Genomic DNA, 21073 nt, shown 5'->3' with positions numbered 1-21073 from the left:
CACTGAAGTTGCAAAGTACGGCAACAGCGTATCTGCAGTCATGTGACAGACTCCACGTGGAGTAGATGAGCAGAATGACAGCTGCACCCACTGGCTGAAGGTTGAGTGTGATCGGACGAAAACAACTCGCCCGCTATTTATCCCCACCCAAGTTTGTGGCGGCGGGTTTCTTTAGTCTTCGACGTTAACGAAGTAAACGTGAGGACTATACAGATAAAGAAGCTCCCCAATGGAAGAACTTTCTAGAGGCAGAGAATCTTCTTAATTGCCGCTACTTAGACTTAATCTCTCTCATAAATAAGATGAATGAATAATAGTTGCTGTTCATGTTCTGTGAATCTATCCTTCAGAAAGTTGTCAGCAAAATAATATCTGCTGTCTATAGTCTCACTCTTCACCAGGGGGGTAAGGGGGTGCTTGCGTGTCCCTTAATTTTCTTCTGCACCCCCTTCAGCACTCCCTACTTTCAACTGAAAACACTAACATTAATATGTAATATTATGTCATGTCGTCATATTGAGTGCCGAATGATAAGTACTGAAGTAAGACCGATATTATTGTATGCAACAGGCAAACACTGAAAGAGGTGCCGATACTTTACTGTACTGGCGGCAGCCTCTGTAAAGATCAGCGGCAGTTTCTTTTCTTTCGTCAGCATTGTTTTTATGAACTTTTTCTTCTTTTGTTTCTTCAAGTGGTCTGTTCATGGTTTTTGATAATTGCCTATAGCTTAATCTGAGTTATGTTTTTTTCTTTTTTGCATTGTTGATAAACGGTTTATTTTCTGCTTGCTTGTTCTTCCTTACACTGGAGCAAAAATTTCAGCTGCTTTTAAGGTATCACCAGGTCGTGCTCGGGAAATTATTTAATACGAGTTGTAACATGAAGGGTAGTTTTCTTCTTAATACGTTCTATGTATTTGTTCCACGTAACGTGTCTAGTAAACGTGCCATTTCAAGCATTTTTAAAAACTTAGGAAGAGGCCCAATGTTCAAGAAGAAATCTTACAATTCGTTGTTGGGGATAGTGTGGCAGAAGGGATGTTAAAGATGACAAAGTTGCTGTAGTCTTTGCGTTTTGTTTTGTGGCAGACGGAAGATATAATGTACTATGTATTTTGTACCTAAAGGTTCAAAAATTGTGTTTTTAAGGGCAGGATGATTTTATTTTGTACTTCACTACATAGTTCAATAAGACTGCAACTTGTACACTGTATGACCACTTTCTTGGAGTATAAGGTATAAGACTTAATACATATCATGGACATCTAGGGGGAGGGCAAGGGGGGGCAGAATCCCTGGAAAATGAATGTTAATCTAAAGTTATATACTTTAATTTCAGTCAGTAATTTATGTTAAATCATCAGTGGTGGCGATTAGGGATGCAATTGCCCCCCCCCCCCCCCGCTTTTTGCTATTTTTGACCCTGCACTATGCTAAACCTTATCTACCAAGAGAAAGTAAACTGTCCTTGCCCCCCTCCCAAAGTTTTGGCACCTTGCTCCCCCAGTTTTGTGTGTTTCATGTTTTCCTTACTTTCAGAATCGCACCCCCTCAGCACCCCTAGATGAAAAATCCTGGCACCGCCGCTGCTCTTCAATTTAAACAAATTATACAAAATAGTTTTCTCTAATGTCAAGGAGGCTGATGGCAGTGCCAGGGGGGCTATAACCCTTGTGTGTAGAATTTCTTAATCAAACGTATCTTCTAATTACTTCATGTACAGGAAGAAATGGAAAAAAAAAAAGATTTATATGTATTCTTCACACTAAAAATGCAAAAACCATAGAATAGAGGGCATGTTTCAAATAACCTAAACATTATAAAATCAACTTCTAGATAGATTTTCAAAATCTTTTGTTGTAATGGATATCTCTTGAAATTTGTGCAAAGTATGTATGTAATCTATATATACACTCAATAAGAAAATTGCTATAAATTGATGATGTTACATCTAAAATAATGCAGATTGTTTCAGAAAACTAAAATGGAAATCAGTGTTGCATTTGAAATTTTCTTGTTTTGTAATTTACTTATCACAAGCAAAATACAGTATGTTAATCAAGATTACTAAAGTGACATTTTTTTAACATTAACAATTTCATAGTATTTCTATGTGTATTTTATATCTTTTAGCAAATATGAAATATTTTAAAGGAATTATTAGAACTGTTCAGGCCTGAGCATGAAATGTATAAAATTATACAGAGCATTCCCTACGAGACTCGGCAGCAAACGACTCGGCGTCAGCACTTGTCTTTCCCGGTGAACGGGGTCCATGACAGTCGCTAGAGTCTGCTATTAAAATTACAGTTTTCATATTGTGTACTAACCTTGACTACAAAAGGTGTTCAAAATGATGTCCCTCTGTTGCAACACATTCCTGGCATCTCCGAAGGAAATTGGCATTTACACGTGCAAGTTAGTCTACTGTAATTCTCCCTATTTCTCATACAATAAACTCTTTTAACTCACGGATGGTATGTGGATTGTCTTTGTATACTTTATTTTTTAGATTTCCCCATTTTTCTTTCCACTTTTATTCAGAACTGACCCTGTTACTCTAAACTTTTTTAGAGGTTTAATATAGTGGTCCTATGTGGAACAGGAACACCAGGAAATTTTGTTGCAAAACATAGTCGCACTTTTCCACAATTCTTCTTTCTGAAGTAACACTCGAGAAGATAAATCCTTTGTTGTAATGTAAACTTTTGTGGTGCCATATTAAGCCACAATCTTCAACACACGGACACGACACGACACAACACAACTTCTGGGAGGATTATACTGGCGTTAGTCTGCAATGTCAACAGAAAGGGAAAGAGAGCGAAGGGAGGGAGAGCAAAATAGACTAGCGTGAGACTGTCGCGGACCCCGTTCACCGGGAAAGACAAGCTCTGACGCTGGGCCGCTTTCCGCCGAGACTCGAAGCGAATGTAAGGGAACGCTCTGTAGTATCCTATACTTGGCAAAAAATTTAATAATATGACTACAAAATTTTAAATCCAGGACATATTAAACTGCACACACCAGGTTGTGAGTTAAGTATATAAAATAAAATTTTGCTTTGTATTTTTGAGGAATCTGGAGACTAATGTTACTAATATTTTGTTTCATTACAAAATTAATTGTATTTTTTTCAGAAAACTTAATGACCTATTAGTAAATTAAGGACTGAAATCCTGAACTGTTTGAAAAATGACAAAAAAAATTCCTCAATTAATGTTTATATTTTTCTTCAGAGCAACCACTGATTTGTTAAACTTTTCTAATATTTCAAGTGTAAGTACATATATATATCCTTCTATATATCACTGTTGTGAGCTAAATGTATTACGTTTCTCTATTTGCATGAAGATCTCAAATTTCCATGGGAAACACAATCCACTGTAAGTCTGATTATATGAAAGATCACATACCTGGCCCCTTCTTCTCGTGCAATGGTTGAAATTGTTCCCACGAGGCCTTGATACTGCATTGCTGAAGACCTCATTAGAACAGCTTCGCCATTTGTCATTGTTAACACAGGGCGCCCTTCACCTTGTATCTGTGAAAAGAATCAGTTTTATGTAACAAGAGTTTATTGAAAGAAATAAAAAAAAATCAAGCCACAAGAATGTAATATGTATTTTACTCTTAATTTGGTAGTTCTTAAAATGTATTTTACTCAATGCGCTGACCATGCGTCACCCAATGAAAAGCCATTTAGCAGAGCCTGGCCCCCAGAGGGCTGTTACGCCATGGAATCTAGTCTCGTCTTGTTAACACATTGGTAGAAAGAAATTAACACTATTTAAAAAATAGGAGAAAAGCTAACATTTTAATATAGGTAAACTCATTCATACTGGATAAATAGAATGTTTTGTTTAGCGAGTGTTTAATGAAGGAAAACTGAACAGTAAATTATTTTTTTTCACTAGAGAGGAGAGAGATTTGTGGGGGGATTGCACAGGTGAGATTAGAAATGGACATGGATTCATTATTGATTCATATTAGCATAAAAACTGGTCATGTACTTTAAAGGCCAATTGTACAATAAATTATAGGCAGTTGGACATGTTTAAAAATCTGCATTGGTCCAATTGGTTGAATGATTGACTGCCATGGGGAGAACTGGGTTGGATGATTTCACGTGGGAATTTTTTCCATCAATGTCCATGAATAAAGCAGCTCTGGGGTTCACCCAGCCTTGGTATGTAAAAGGGTCAGAGTGTGATGCTGATGATATAATATCCACAAAGGGCCGAAATTGTAAATGTGTGTGGCTCTACTTCCACTTCTTGGCATATTGCAATATTCGGAGGATAGCTTAAAACAAAAGTGTTTAAGTGCACAGCCATACAAGAATTATTTAAAGATGAATCGCAGTAAACCCAAATTACTGAGACCTTGATTATCATAGGAGTCATACATAGTCATACACAACAAAGCATTTCAGTATCTGGTTTTCCAATGAACGACGTTTGGAGAACAACTGTTTCCTTCTTCAGGTTTTTAAAGTTACATAGGCTATCCAAAATACACCATAGCCACGTCAATTCTTTTCTCCCAAAATTCCAGGAACAAGGATATAGGTTTGGTTATTAATATAGGAAAAATTGGAATCCATACTAAAACCCTTTAAAACTTCCAAGGCCTTCGTGATTGTTAAAAACACGGTGTAAAACCATCTCAGGCTAAAAGAACCCTTCCTATGTTAAAAAAATAAAATTATAAAACGCGACCTTATATTTTACTCCCTCGTACTGACTGTAGGATACCTCCTCAACGAAAGCATTTAAATCAAAAACTTTGTGAATACACAGTTAAATTCCACAGAAAGAATGTAAATGAAAAAATCCATACCTGAAGCCGTACTTTGGCCGTGTCCAATGGGAAAGTCACAAAGTCAGCCACACATGCTGCTGTTCCAGCAGTGACCAACTTCACTGCGAGAGGAGAATTATCATTCGTTGGCTTCATGATGCCAAAATTATATTAAGCAGAAAGCGCGGGAAAGTCAACGCAACACTTGCAGATCACTTCAACTACAGGTTGAGGATATTGAAGTTTTTCTCAAAAACTTCAAAAAAGTCTGTCCTAGAAAGCAAATAAAAGAAATGTTACATAAAACTTCATTTTTTAGTTTTAAAGTCACTTGGCAATTTTTATATAAAATAAATTTTTAATTCAAGAAGTTATTAATATACCGCTGCAGCTTTCAATAATCTGAAGACAGCAAAGGAAAATACATTATGTTGCTTTGATCAGTTTTTCATAGTAAGTTATTTATCCTCTTTTCAGTGCATGCATATTCAATATTGGAGTTTTGATCATAGAATCCTCTGTCTTTTATTTTGTAACTTTAAAACTATTTAAGTTCTTGTAAGCATTTAAATTATTGTTAACAGTGGTTTTCTTATTAATTTATCACCCAAAGTAAAAATCCTTAGTAGTTAAGAAATCAACAATAGTTGTAGTTTTTATAAATAAGAGCACATAAGTATATCTCTAAAGCAAATTATGAACAATGGCATAGCCAATATTAGTTTTATCTTTTTTTTTTCAACAATTACCACATTACTTTTATGAACAGAATATTTAGTCTTTAACTTATTTCTACCATCTACATATATAAAAATAGCATAAAACACATTTGAACTAGGGATGGGCAGATCAGAATCCAGATTTGGATATCATTGCCATTCAGATATTGAATTCAGTATCTGAATATCAAATCCAGGATAAATGCCTCTCCCTATTATAAACTTATTACTTACCTATTTTGATGAATGATGAAATCCTACTATTAAAATTGATGAACTAAAAACTACAATGCTCTTCTCTAAAGTCGTCGTTGAATGCGTATTTACAGCAGCGAGTGGCCTGATGTTTGCGTCCGTCCTGCAGACGAAGGATCGCTATGCTGCTCGTGAAGAGAAGGGCTTTCAGCCGAATTGGCATACTCTAGTTACCTGAAAATAAGAAGAGGTAAGGATAATGCAATGCTTTATAACTGCGCAACTTACCACTAGTAGTTACAGGAAACTATGGACATGTTGATAGATATTTGTAATTGTGCCCAAGGGGAGGGGGTGAGTGGTCTCACTGATTTGGTGTATTACGCAAGTAACTGAATAATGAAGAGTATCCAAAAGTATTATTTTAGGATAAGAGATGCTCATAGATTGTGATGAGTCCCCAACTAATGTTTTGGTGGCCCTGCCTCTGTGTGTATATAAATGTGGGACAAAGTAATGATTACTGATTATCAAAACATTTTCAACAATTTTTTGCCATAATAGGATTCTAGGTACCCAAAAAAATTAAATAACATTTCTTAATTCATGTTAATTCCATTTTATTGTATTTTTTTAATGTCAACGATAGTAATTTTGTGCCTAAAAGTAGGAGGATGCCTCCTTTATTGTAGCTCTGGGAAGGAGGGGGGAGAGTGAGCCATAAAGGCATCTACCCTCTCAGAGAGAAGGTCTTTAATCCACCACTGTATTCTATGCTTCATAACATTGGTAGCAAAGCAATCAATATCAGTGCGTATCATTACTAAGAGGAAATGACATCAAGGCTCGGTGCCAAATTGGCTGCACCCTATATTCATATTTCAATTAGAAACATGGCATTCGATTAGATTACACAGCTAACAAATTAGCAATGTAATTTTTTATTACATTTATATGGATGTGAAACTTGGTCCCTTACATTGAAAGAGGAATATAAATTGAGTGTATTTGAAAATAAGATCCTTAGGAAAATATTTGGACCTAAAAGGGATGAGGAGACAGGTGAGTGGAGAAGTTTACATAATTTAGAACTACATAATTTGTATTCATGTCCAGATATTATTAGAATAATTAAATCAAGAAGACTTAGGTGGGCAGGCCATGTGGCACGAATGGGAGAGGAAAGAGGAGTTTACAGGATTCTCATTGGGAAACCTGATGGTAAGAGACCTGTAGGAAGGCCAAGACGAAGATGGAGGGACAACGTTGAGATGGATGGACCTAAGGGAAATCGGTAGGGATGGAAAAGAGTATATAGATCTTGCTGAAGATAGGGAAAGATGGAAGGCCTGTGTTGCTGCAGCCATGAACCTTCGGGTTTAAGAAGGCTAGAGAGTTAGTTAGTAGTTAGTAATTTTTTATTAGCATTCCAATTCATGTAATTGTGGAATCAGTTATGACAATTATTGGGTGGTGTAACCAGCTGCAGTTCCATTTGACATATTTAAATAAACCTAGTGAACACACAGTGCCGGATCTACAAGCCGCAAAACCGGGGGCGAAGACAAGTAAGCCTTTAGGGGGCCCTCAGTCATTGGCATAGTACAGGGTTCTTATGTGTGTATGTAAAAAATAAACATAGGTACTCAGCGGTACAGATACGAATACAATATATACACGAACAGGTAAAGTTCCTTAGCACCGTGCCATGAAGGCACATTTAAGGTATGTGGGGCCCCTCATATATTCGATGTCGCCCATCTTGGAGGTGAATTGATCAGCACCATGCTGCGGCCACCTTTACCGCCCCCGGTACCATTTGATTTGAGGCTGGGTGGGCCCTAGAGCTGCTTTTTGCTGGGACAAAGCCGGAAGAATTTCGACCTTAGATCACCCACCCAGGCCCGTAGCCAGGCAGGGGGAGGGGGGTGGGGCTCAGCCCGCCTGGCAGGGCTGCCAGCCCCCCCCCCTCCTTGTTACTGCCGCTGGTCCCCTTGACATTAGGAAAAACGATATTATATTCTAATTTCTTTGAGGTGAAGAGTGAAAATGTAGACAGCATATATTATTTTGTTCACAAGTTCGCGAGGGATAAATTCATAGAAAATGAACAGCGACTATTAGATTTGTTCATCTTGTTTGTGAGCAGAAGTCTAAGTACCGGTAAGTGTTTAGAAGATTCTCTAGACTTTAGAAAGTTCTTTCATAGGGGAACTTTTTAATCTGTAACTTCCCTGCCCCTGTTGCAGCCTCTCGTTTGACAAATATCTGGGACTTTAATGTCATCATCCACATTCCTTCCACAGCTGCGTCAAATGCCAACAGATCCATAGTTTTGGGAATGAAGAGGAGTTTTGTCGCTTCGGTCGGGTACGGTAGGCACTATGATTGAAGTGAATATTGTACATTTTACTTGTATGATATAAATACCTGTATCATCAAAAATAGTATAGAGTGTGTATTAAGGGATGGTGTCAGTAGTAGTCAATTAACACTTCAATAGATGTTTCAGAAGATATAGAAAAACTGTAGTAATTGCATGATATTTCTAAATTTTATAACATAATGCCCCCCCCCAATTACCTTAATTTAATACTGTTAAACTTTTGAAAACTGGACTTGGTTTACAAAGCCCCCCCTGATAACCCATGAGGCCCCCTGGAGATCAATTCTAGCTACGGGCCTGCACCCACCCCGGGTTTCCCACTTGACAGTCAGACTACAATCAAAGCAAGCTGGAATTTCACGAGAAATGCAGTGGTGAAGGTTTCTTCAACCTATCTTGAATCAGGAAAAAGTTACGACTGCATGGTTGTAACAAATGTATCATTTTCCAGGTGTGAGAAAACAGTGTCATATCACATCACCACCTCCCCATTTAAAAAATTTGAGTTGAATTCAATATGGCGGACATCTGCCTGGAACATACCAATGTGGTTGTACCCAGCCTAAGTCCCTTACTTTTTATGGGGGCTGTTAAGAGACTGTTGAATCACCCTCTAGGACCTTTTGTGAATTTTTGTCAACATGAGATCAAGAATTATACACACACATAAAATATTTTATAAAAGAAAAGAAGAAAGTATATATTTAAACTCTCAAAGATATACATATGTGTGCATGTGGTTGTGTAAAGGTAGGTAGGCAGTGGCGTATGCAAGGGGGGATTACGGGGTTTAACCCCAATTGAGCATTTGAAATAATATGAAAAATGCTGTGCAAAAAATTAAAAATGGGCAATTTATCACAGTCAATAATAATAATAATGATAATAATTTGAATTATTATTCCCATGCAGCACGGAGAAAATCACAGCATTCCAAACCAGGGACGACGCCAGAAATTTTCGACCGGGTGGGCAGAAGCTCCTTATTGATAGATTAGGGTGGGCAGTATAAATGTAAGACCATGTATGTGTACATTACGTAAGACGTATGTATCCCCCTCTCTCTTACACTCCTGATTTTCCTCTTACTTCTTTTTCCCTTTCCTTGTTTTCCTCTTTATTCTTTTCTAATCTCTTCTCACATCTTGTTCCATTTCCTTTCGTTTTGTCTCTGATGGACACAATTATTTCAAGGAAGTGTTTACACATGCGCAGCCATACCCCAGCCATACATTCTAAATCATATTCTTTCATGCATGTTAATACAGTGAAATAAATGTGAATTAGGTTTACGCTTTGTTGCAAGTACAAGGCACATACTTGATGTTATGTATTCGGCGACAATGATAGAAAGTGCGATGGTAGATAATCGTGAAGTTACTCGTAATTTAAATGCATGTTCCTGAGCATAGTATTTTCATCGTATGAGTTTTTGACTAAAAGAGTTTTCTTACTCCTTTGGGAATCACTTTTCTTAGCTTACAAGGTTTGCACAACTCACAAATCTATCGGAATGTTTGTAGTAGCAGCGATTGGATGCCAACATTTGAGGGGCAAGGACAATATATTTTTTCTTGGTAGAAAAGGCTTAGCATAAAAGGCCATAGTGCAGGGGCAAAAAGTGGCAACATTTGGCGAGGGAACTGCATCCCCCACTTCCCGGTTCTCCTAATCCTAACACCATTAAGCTTTGTTTCCATGATTATGAAAAACTAAGTATGCTGACCAAGGCAGTAATTTATTTTATTAAAAACATAAACTAAACGTAACGTTTCAACCTTCTAGCAAGGTCTTCATCACACTCTGTATCAAGTACAAAAGTAACGAGATACACAAAAAGGGCATTATATATACACAAACATTACTCCCTCCAGACTATTAGAAAGTTGTTTGGAACTTTCTAGCAGGTGCCAACTGTACGTTCACCTAAAAGGCTAAACATAAAAACTTTATATAGAATGTGGTTGGCCTTTTTATCTCACGCTCTTTTTCCTTCATTTTTCTCCCTTCCTCTTTCTCTCTTGTCCTTTCCACTCTTTCTAACACCTTCTTCCATTCTTTGTTTAACTTTAAGTCCCCCATAATAGTCTGGAGCAAGTAATGTTTGTGTATATATAATGCCCTTTTTGTGTATCTTGTTACTTTTGTACTTGATACAGAGTGTGATGAAGACCTTGCTAGAAGGTTGAAAGGTTACGTTTAGTTTATGTTTTTAATAAAATAAATTACTGCCTTGGTCAGCATACTTAGTTTCTCCTAATCCTAATGTTTGGATTAAAATGAACGTCTTATTAGGAATGATTTAAAACACACGCGGAAATCAAATTCTTTGTTCATTGTCCATGAATTATCCCTAGGCTAATCAAAGGCTATTTTGACAGAATATCACTCACAAACAAGATCGAAATTTTTTTTCAGAATTGAAGAGATTATTAGCTAAGTTAATAACGGCGAACGCGATTTTTTTCATTGAAATTTGGGGACTTGGCCCCTCCCAACCTCGTTTTTCTCACTTGGGCTTTCTGAATTGTACATGGTCGCGTGCTCCGATGTTTTTGTTTTCAAACAAAAGTTATCCGAAGTAGATTGCTCAAATAGTCTCCGAGATATAAAGTTTTTCTAAAATAAGTGTAAAAATTTAAAAATCGCGCGCGAAGGCCGCGGCGAGAGAGGGGTTACTTCCGAAAACCGGCTCGGCTGTTTAAAGGTTAAATATAGCAAATCAACCACAACTTACTGTTCCAAAAATGGAGTTGCATTAGTTCATACCTCTTAGAAAGTTGAGATGGTAGTTTCAATTGCACAGCGTTTCATTAGTAGATCAAGTCAAGCCAGCTAATTCCGTGAACAATGATGTTGTTTTCCGAAAGTCTCAAATATTTGTCTCAGGCAATCACCCTCCTAAAATGGACGCATCTTCTGTGTAGATAAAATGCCACGTTTGGTGCGAGTTCTTTCTGTATATTTTTCCCCAAAAGGCATAACGCTGTCGCATTATAATGAAGACGTCCTGTGTTCGACTTCCCCCTCCTTTGGTGGAAGCACAATGCACACTGGTTCGGACTACACGTTAAACTGTAGGTTTAGTCCCGATTAGCCTATCTGAGCATAAAAGTGGATTTAAAAACAAACTAATAAAATCGTCTTCTGGATACATCGTGACATAACTTTTTTCTTTACTTCAGCTGCATCTGTTGATATTTTCGGCTGATTCATGTGGCAAAATTTATGTATGGAACGAGGATTTCTAAATAGGATAAGCCACTCATTAGCAATTGAATAATTCTGTAGCTTTTTCTATACATAACTGGTTTATTGAAATGTATTCACTGCAGTATTGTAGTGATTATTGTGATTCCTTCTTATTAGTAAAATGAATATAAAGTTGATATTTCGCATACTATATTGATATTTGAAGATAACAAGTATATAAAAATTGTAATGAAATAAAAAAAGGGACACTTCTGGAATTTTAATGCAGAGCTAATTAAAACTATATTATACTCTCTAGGTTTATGACTTCAGCAACAGAAGCCTTCCATCTGTCCCTATTCGGAGCAAGATCAATCCAATCTTTTTGATCCTTGCCGATTTCTTTTAGGTCCATCTCAACGTTATCCCTCCATCCTCGTCTTGGCCTTCCTACTGGTCTCTTACCATCAGGTTTCCCAACAAGAATCCTGTAAACTATTTTTTCCCTCTGCCATTCGTGTCGCATGGCCTGCCCATCTAAGTCTTCTTGATTAAATTATTCTCATAATAATAATAATTAAAAAGTCAAAATAATGTATTGTGTTGCCGGAGGAAGTAACGCTAAGATGATGATTTTATTTGTTTATTTAGAGATTATTTTAACCATACCCAGGCCGGGATTTATATCCGTATGTGGAGGCCTGGAACTGCAGTCCTCAAGTTCACCGTAAATTCTGATCTAATCTTGATCATACCCTGCATAATTTTGAGCCTCCTAAGCCTACTAACTGTTTTTAATCATGGAAGTATTCATTTGATCACAGTTTTTGTTTCAATAGCTCTAGTAATTACTTTCACTTTCTAATGACAAAATTGGCTTTTTATGGGTTGATAATATGTGAATATTTCTAGCATAGATAACATTCACAGGTAAAATATACATGTTATGAACACCAGAATACACTTATTTATCGAATTATTCATATATCTCCAAGTATATGTACTTATTGAATTTGATTGGGTGGGCAATCGGGTGGGCACACGAATTTTTGGGTGGGCGCTTGCCCACCCGTGCCCACCCCTGGCGCCGTCCCTGTTCCAAACACACGCGTCTTTCAGAGTGAATGCCTTGAAAATAAACATGAATTCTTGAAAATAAAATATGAGGGCAACTATGATTTAAAAGAGAAAAAAGTTTTCTTGTATATCAGCTGCAACAGTGTTCAATGAACATGTATTTTTTGTGTGTGAACAATGAGCATTAAATAAATAAAGTTCTTGGTAAGTTGTAGACAAAGGCTAGGTGGACAAGAAAGAATAGTCACCAATCCGCCTTCCCATTGTTTACCGCGGCAGGGCACGACAAGCTTAACTATTTAAAAATGCTATGTTGGTAAGAACAGCGAGACAATCCAGGAGTGAATTATCGGGAACGTTTATGCGGGGACGAAACCGGAAATATTCCAACCAATTCCGGGAATCGAACCCGGATCTCCCGCTTGATTGTCAGATGCCCTACAGACCAGACCACCGCAGCTCCTTGGATGAGTTCCATACTTTGATTATTTCAATTTATTTTAATATATTTTCTTGTCTTTATGTATTTTCTTCACACTTAAAATGTCTCGCCTCGTTGACTATTTCACAACAAAGAAACAAACAAAAGAAAATGCTCCCTAGAATTTATTAAAAATCGAATGACTAGAAAGTAATTTCGTTCTATTGTTTTCATAAATACTATATTTATGCAGATCTCTACTACTTAATAGTGGTATTAGTAATATAATAGTGGTATTAGTAATATTAGTAGTAATAATTCAACTAATTAATTATAAGCATTATTAATTATGAGTATTATAATAAAACAATGGTAATGTGAATTTGGAGAAAGTTTTAGAAATAACCCCCCTTGATGAAATTTTGCGTACGCTTCTGGGTAGAGGGGATTTTTGGTAATATTTTGCGGGGGGGGGGGCAAGATTTGTAGATCCGGCACTGTGAACACAACACTATACTGAACACAACTCCAACTGGTGGCTGACCTTGACGGCTATTTCTGGCCCCTTCTGACCCCCAAACGTCTTCGGGGGGGCTCGATGGGTAACAACAAAATCAGTTGCGAAGTAAACGCTGAAGGGGTCACATCGCTCTCCCGAAGCAACTTTGCCAAGTGTACTTCTGTTTTTGCTAGTTGTCTATTTGCGTGTTTGTAGTGTGTTTGCATGTGAAACTCCCTCATGTAGGACCACGGATGCAGTTGTACCATTAACACCCCGCTGATTTCTGGTGCTGTCAATATCGTTGCCCGAGAAGACTATCTCGCTTTACAGTACGTTTGGCAACATGTGGTGGACCCAACGCTCATTTGTTTCGTCCCGGGAATAATGTTCGGTACCTTGCGACTCGAAAATGCCAGATGCAGTCGAAGAAAATTCAACTGATCGCTGATTCGCTGTTTCCCAGCCGCCAGTTGGATATGCGTTCAGTATAATGAGGCTTGTTTGGCCTTCAAGTGCAATTTCAGATAATTTCTAACTTCAAGTTCCTGATTTGTTTGTGTGCATTTTCTTTTAAATGGAGGCGTTTGTGAATGAAGTAACAGAATTCAGCAAAGCTGCACCCAGAAATTTTGAAGGAGATTCACAGAAACCAAGGACGTATTTAAGGGGAGAGGTCCAGGGGTTTGGGCCCCTTTTTCCCCGAAAGAGTTGCCAACTACTAAATTGAAATGCATTTTTAAATACAGTAAAATTACACACACCCATAATAAAATTATTGTTATTACAATCATATTTAACTTAGTTTATGTCCCAACAAGTACAATAACTGAAAAGCCCTCTCTGATTCCAGCTTGAACGACACCCCTGGTCCATGAATTTGCCACTTTTTCTGGAGCTGAACCTACTATGAGGTATGGATCTAATCTCATCCTTTTAATACATCACATTCTTGTAACTAATTAGACTAATTACATCTTAAGGTTAAGGTTTGTATTGGCACTACGCTACTGGTACAAACCATTTAAGCTCAGGCTCACCATGTTACATGTCTTGAAAACTTCACTGCAGATGAAGAAACTGTCCCGTACTCCTCGACACAATGTATTTATGCGTGTACTCACAATTTCAGCGTTTTCGTTTCCCTCCTACGTTGTAAAAATCTCAAACAATGGGCTATATTATGCCAGTTGTTGGGGCCTTGTTTACAAGTGGGAACTGTTCGAATACCTATGCGAAGAATTACGGGTGCATAGAACAAAAGAATGACGTCACATCTTCTGCTACACAATAAGTTTACTTTCTTATTGATAATAATGAGGAACGTCACCCAGTGGCTAAGCACAATGAATATGACGTACGGCCAGGATCTCAATCAACGGGAGAGGGGCATGGACGTCCGGAAGGGGGGCAAGGAGGGCCACGGCTCCCTCTGGAAAATGAAAATCTACCAAAAATTATATATTTCACACATCAGTCACAATAATATATGTTAATCATTGCAAGGGTGTTGCAGGAATATGAAAATTTCAAATTGAAGCAATGTTTTCTGATGGGACAGCACTATCATGGGGGAAAAAGTGCCTCGTCCCCCTCCCGGAAAAAATACCTTGCTGCCATGGACGTCCGGGAACAAGGGGGTTACGCAACCCCTGGATAATAAATATCCACCTAAACATTTTATATTTCACACATAATTACATTTCAATCAAAGTAAATTATGTTAATTATTATAAATTCGTTGAAGGAACATAATAATTTCAGACCGAATAGTGTTTTTTGAGGGGACATCACCATCATGGGGAAACATATGCTTCCTTTGCCCCCTAAAAAAAATACCTGATTATTTCTTCTAGACGGCCAGGAACACCTGCAGGGGGCACAGAGGGGCAATTGCCCCCTCGACTTCAAATTTTATACAAATAAAAATTCATTTCGTAAAATTTTCTTGCTCGCTTCTGTCGCAATACCTGTTTTTTTTTTAGTCTTGTCAACTTCAGAGTAGTAGAAGCTAAGGGGGCTGCGAGAGTTCTCCCTCTATGCCGAACGATCTGAATGAGAAAAATTGTAAACCTGAATGCCATGGCATCCCATGATTTTTTTTTTTTTTTTGGCGCTATTAAATCAATACTGTTTTCAATTTATATAAATTTAGATCGAAAAATGTTCTTGCTCGCTTCGCTCGCAATTTCTTTTTTTTCTGTAATGCATTGTGAATTACCAGAGGGACAGCACAGACACACATATAGTGCGTCCATTTCGATCTGCAGCCGAGAGATCAGGAGAAGCGTGGCGGGCGGCGCTGACGGAGAAGCCGACATTTGCGGCCTGTAATGCCCGCTTATTTTTATAGACATATGCAGACATTTATATAAATATTGCAAAACGATCACTAACCTGTGTTATAACACGCAAAAGTTCTTCTGTAATTCATCCAAGTTCTGCTCTTATATACACAAATAAATACGCTATAGAAACGATGTTAAGAGCCACAGATAAAAAAGCATTTTAATCATGGTTTTGATCAGTAACGTCCTGCTTAAGTTTATATCCTTGAAAGAGTTTTGTGGCGATGGGAATCGTTTGGAGGTTTCGAATGTGCAACACTGTATCAGGATTACACTGCAGACGAAACCGATAAAAGTGAATGGTTTTCGTGAGCTTCCTCGCAATCCGAAATATCCGAGCTCGAGTTTTTTGTTCCTTCGCGACAGATGAAGACAGAGTTGTAAATATAGTGGCGAGCAATGTAAACCAAGAGCGTGTTAATTTCGTACTGTGCGCAAGAGTGTTATTCTTGGTTACTTGCAGTTACTTGTTTGTGTTATTGTAGTGTGTATGTGTGACGTGTCAGTGAGACGATTGGAATGCCAGCCGCAAGATTCACGTTAGAACAAAGATTTTTTATGTATGACACGTACCTACGTGAAAACAAACTCGTGTCGAGATGTGTGTAGGTAATTTGTACAGAAATTCCCATGCGTTTCAACTCCACACAGAGATACGGTTAGATATCTTGTCCTTAAATTACGAGAAACTGTATCGTTAAATTTTAAAACACCTAAGCAAAAACGACGGATTCTAACCGAAGCAAAACTCGATGATATTGGTGCAGCGTTAGAACGTTCTCCAAACAAACCTCTACGCCGTGTTTCACAAGAGGTGGGCGTGTCAAAATCATCGGCACATACAGTCACTAAGCTACTAAAATTAAAACCATACTCTTATAACACAGGTTAGTGCTCGTTTTGCAATATTTATATAAATGTCTGCATATGTCCATAAAAATAAGCGTGCATTTCAGGCCGCAAATGTCGGCATCTCCGTCAGTGCCGCCCGCCACGCTTCTCCCGATCTCTCGGCTGCAGATCGAAATGGACGCACGGTATATATACCCATGACTGCATTTAAAACTAAAGGAGTGAGATAAAATGCGATTTTTCTTTCCGGACTGAACTTTCTTCCAGGCTTTTGCCACCCTAATCAGAGGGGCTGCGCACGCCTATGGATAAAACCTTCTGTACTATAGCGAGTGGGGTCCAACCTGACTAGAATTCAGTGCCGTGCCTCGGTCACGTATTAGAAATATATTTCGAGAGGAGTCAGAATTAAGTGTGTCACAGATAATAATAATATACCGTACTACACATGTTCATAATAAATATAATTAATAGGTCTTCTACTAATAATAAATAAAAGATAATTAATTGATATTGTTATTAATGTTCTTATTACAATATTAGGTAAAAAGACGGCTTTGAAAATTGTGATATAACAGCACGTATGCATTATCTACTATAGTAGCTTACATGTAGTTCAGTTCGCTAAATTTGCATAAGAAAACTGTCGTGGCAAGGAAATTAGTGTCAACAAAATAAAAATCTAATTTAATAAATAAAAAAAGATATTCAGTTGATGCCCATTTTGGCTTATCGTGAAGATGAGGATGAGTGATGATATGATGAAATTGATGAAGGGTCACACAAATACAGTTTCGTCGCGTGCGGTTCGCATACGAGTGTTCACAATAATGTTTTTGTACTGAATGCAGATTTAGCTACTCCGATCCCTTGTAACTTCATCTTTAATTAAAAATGAGAATAACAGTTCAATTTATTTTCAACAATTTCCCCACAAAACCATGCTATATCTGAAGTAATACAAGAAGGACCTAGGGGAAATTGTCCCCCTCCCCATTAAAATCCGCCAGGTTGAGCGAATTCTCGCTAAAGTTTGCAACTATGTAGCACAGACATGTTCTAGTCCCCCTAGACGTGCCTTGTATATGCTGCACTCTGGTGCCGAATGTAAGAAGTATTGTCGCTTGCATCAGTGTTCGCACAGCGAAGTGAACATCTTCGGGGTGTGGCCAACAGCCCTTTTAGCTATCAGTTCTATGCAACAAGCACAGCAATTGTGTTCAACGCCCTCCGTGGAACACCGTGGGAGTCAGTGTTACCAACTATCTAGTGAAGTTATCAGACGTAAAAGAAGTCGTGTCAGAGTAAATTGTGTGTATATACTCGTACATCAAACATAGAATAAATATACGTACGTATGTGTGCATTTAATATGTACGTAATTTAAGACATATACATGAGTGTTCGTGTGCTCACAAATAACACCCATGCCCAAGCATGGATTCGGCCGAGGAATGTGTGATCTTTGTAAATTTCATCGTCGCGATTAGCTAAGGGTGGCATAAAAGCGACGCTAAATAAATCAAATCGAACCTTGGGAATGCCTGTTATGAACAATATAAAAAGTTTGATGTAAATTCTTGTAGCTGCGGGTATAACGTCCCCAATCGCACCATATTCACATTACGAACTATGGACAAGCACCCCCTCCCCCCACCTCATGATTTCTACTTGATTATATCCCAAATGTAGAATTCACCAGTGATCAGAAAGCTATATTTTAAAAGTAGCTTCTCTACAGCTACAGCTACTCTTCCAAAATGTAGCTTCGCCACGTACTCCTGTTCGCTACTCGCTACTTTTGCGCTACTTCTGCACAAAAAGAACAACTTAAAGAACCATGTGGATATTCAAAATAAGTCCCTAGTATGATAGTTGTACTTACTGGAAGTAAATTCTCTTATTGATTATCATGATTCCAGTCATTCGATAATTTTGATTGCAGTGTTACTTCAGTTACTTATTTTTACTATAGTGTTTGAGAGCAACGTAAGTGGCATATCAATTCAAATTTGATATATGAGTACTGCAGTTAGGATGATACCCAAATTAATGATTACAACATTACACAAATAAAATTTGGTAGGATTATTTACGTTTATACTGTATATCAACATATTTTCCTTGAGAATAAATATTGAATTGAGTCACATAGTGGTTCGGAACCAGTGTCGATTAGCTTGTCTGTGGACTGAAAACAACAACTAGGAAAGATGCCTAATTGGGAGGATGGGATCCTCCTGCTCTTCCATTCCACACACTGCTCATTATCATTCTTCCTCATTCTCACAATTAGCCAAAATTGGCAGAAAGCGACTCTAGAAAAGAGGATTACTAAATAAAACATTCATCCTCACGTCATGATTAGCGAAAGTAACTGAAAAACGACGTAAAAGTAGGAAAAATACATAAATTTGGAAACTGTATATTAACTAAAAAAAATTGTCGTTTCTGCAGGAAAATCAGTAACTCGTACGTACTTTTTACAATATCATGAAATATATTGAGGAAACTGACGTGTAAATCCGAGCGTTCTAAACATATGTAATTTTAGAATTTGTGAACATATAGTATGATGAAAATAATTGTAATTCCAGAAAGTGTTTGTCTAACGTTCTAGTATCAATAATTTCTTGTGGGTGAGATCCTATAAACTGACAATGATCAATGCTGTTAACGTACTGAGCCATTGATTGCTGGCACTATTGTGTTGTCATTCTAGTGGAAAATGGATCGCTCGTTTTTGAAGTGCAAGTTGTGTTTTACACAGTAATAAATGACATATTGCTGCCATGGTTATCCACACGATATGTTCCAGGGGTGGTGAAAACGAGGTATTTTTTTCCGGGAGTGCCGCAAACGAGGCAAAATAGAGATGCAGCAAAAAAAACGTAGCTGTTAGCCTGAATATATTCTTAAGCCAAGCGTCAAGCTAAGTTTGCAGCAGGTTTTATGTATCAATCCGCGCGAGAACTGAGCTCAGAACCTTCCGTGCCAATCTTGCCCCAACCGCCGAGCTGCTTACATCGTAGACACTGAGAAAATGCACAGTATTGCCAACCGCACAACACATCAAAACCCGCTTGCATGTCAAGCGGAATGTATTTTTGCTTCTTTTTGTCTCCTGAAACATAAAATTTTAGAAGTGCTTTCTGCGCATAGATTATTTAATAAATGTGTCACTACTTAATATAAATTCGAAATAACTTCTAAACATGAGAGCATGTGTGTATATTTCGAGTACACAAAAAGAAAAATAAACAAAGATAAAAGTAAACAACGATAGGCCCCTCTTGAATTAAATGACAAATTATTGTTTTTGGTTTAGAAAGAAATACATTTATGAAAAACTTGGTTGCTTCATTCGCAATACATCCGTTACTGTAAGACACACGCACTTCAAGTTATACCAGCAAAAAAAGCATGATTTGTTATTGGTGACAATCAGGTGCATTGTCTGCTGCTATTACTCTGGTTTCAATTTCTGAATCACTTCACTAAACCAGGATTCAAATCTTGGTCTGTCCATTTCTTGCTGATAATCACACTTGCTTTGCACGGAACAGTAAATAAATATGCGCCTTCAACAAAGACTTCATTGCCGCCAGTGGGTGAAACATTAAGCCACCCCCTTCCCCTCTTTTCTCGTCGGTTTCTTCAGCCCTGGCGGTGGTTTTGCACGGTGGTGTCCTTCAATGTTTGATTCAATGTATGCCCTTTCCCCCCCCCACACACACACGGAGTTAAACCACGTCTCGTCCAAATAATAAACATGTTTCTTATCACGGCGATATATTTTAATACCGCGGAGATTCTTTTGTCGTCAAACAACAAACAATCGTGTCCTCTTCCTAAACTTAAACCGCAAATCATTCAGCACCCGTGTTACAGTTCGTGTGCACATTGACGGCAAATCACCTCACGCCCTGTTTTACTTGATCATGTTGTCGTAAGGAGGGTTATGCACTTAAAACAACTTGCTTGATTTGAAGAGCTTTTCCCTTGGGGAATAACACTCTGGTAAAACCGGGCGCTGAACAGGAGACCTCGATTCAGCCATTCTCGCCGCTGTATAGCACCATTATTAATCAATCACAATAAACATAGGGTTAAAATAGTAGGATGTGCAACACTGGTATCACGGATTCCACGCGCTCTGCAAGGTATTCAGTCTTGCTCGACTCGCTCTTGATCTTCAGCGATTCTTCAGCGCAATTCAAACTACAGTTGGCGAATCTGAGGATCCTAGTTCGTCTGCACAGTGATTGCAACCGATCAAGTACATACCTGCTAATGGATGTATTATTTTGTCTGTATTTTACAAATTAAATAACTGTTTTCTTGCAAGTATGCAGTTGTGTCGGAATAGAACCCGTCTCAGTGGAACTATATTCTGCACGCACGTTTGGATCTACATATGCGAAAACATGTTGCAAAGTTGACTTGACGCTTGGCTTAGTTAGTTATCTGAATATTAGAATTATTCATACCAATGAAATAAATTACGCGGATATCTATAATCTGCGATATCAAAATATATAATCTAAATTATCCATATTTTCATGTAATAGACTGTTTT

At 37.9% G+C, this 21073-nt stretch overlaps 1 protein-coding gene across 6 annotated transcripts in view; it reads right to left on the bottom strand.

The window, feature by feature from the left end:
* Window positions 1-21073, bottom strand: part of LOC145994704 (dicarboxylate carrier UCP2-like) — a 72357-nt gene that overhangs the window by 16632 nt on the left and 34652 nt on the right. For 5 of the 6 annotated variants that reach the window (XM_083130881.1, XM_083130878.1, XM_083130879.1 and 2 more), the window contains exons 2-4: window positions 5759-5953; window positions 4845-5078; window positions 3419-3546 (exon numbers count right to left, since the gene is read on the bottom strand). In XM_083130881.1, coding sequence (XP_082987007.1) covers window positions 3419-3546; window positions 4845-4961 — 245 coding nt within the window. In that variant the 5' untranslated portion in view covers window positions 4962-5078; window positions 5759-5953. Of the gene's footprint in view, window positions 1-3418; window positions 3547-4844; window positions 5079-5758; window positions 5954-14334; window positions 14445-21073 lie in introns of those variants that run through there. The other variant, XM_083130882.1, reaches the window with a different exon arrangement.

The sequence above is a fragment of the Lepisma saccharinum genome, chromosome 11 (genome assembly GCF_977018435.1).
Source record: "Lepisma saccharinum chromosome 11, izLepSacc3.1, whole genome shotgun sequence".
Classification (NCBI taxonomy): domain Eukaryota; kingdom Metazoa; phylum Arthropoda; class Insecta; order Zygentoma; family Lepismatidae; genus Lepisma; species Lepisma saccharinum.
Note: the sequence above shows the minus strand (reverse complement) of the source record. Positions and strands in the feature narration are given on the sequence as shown.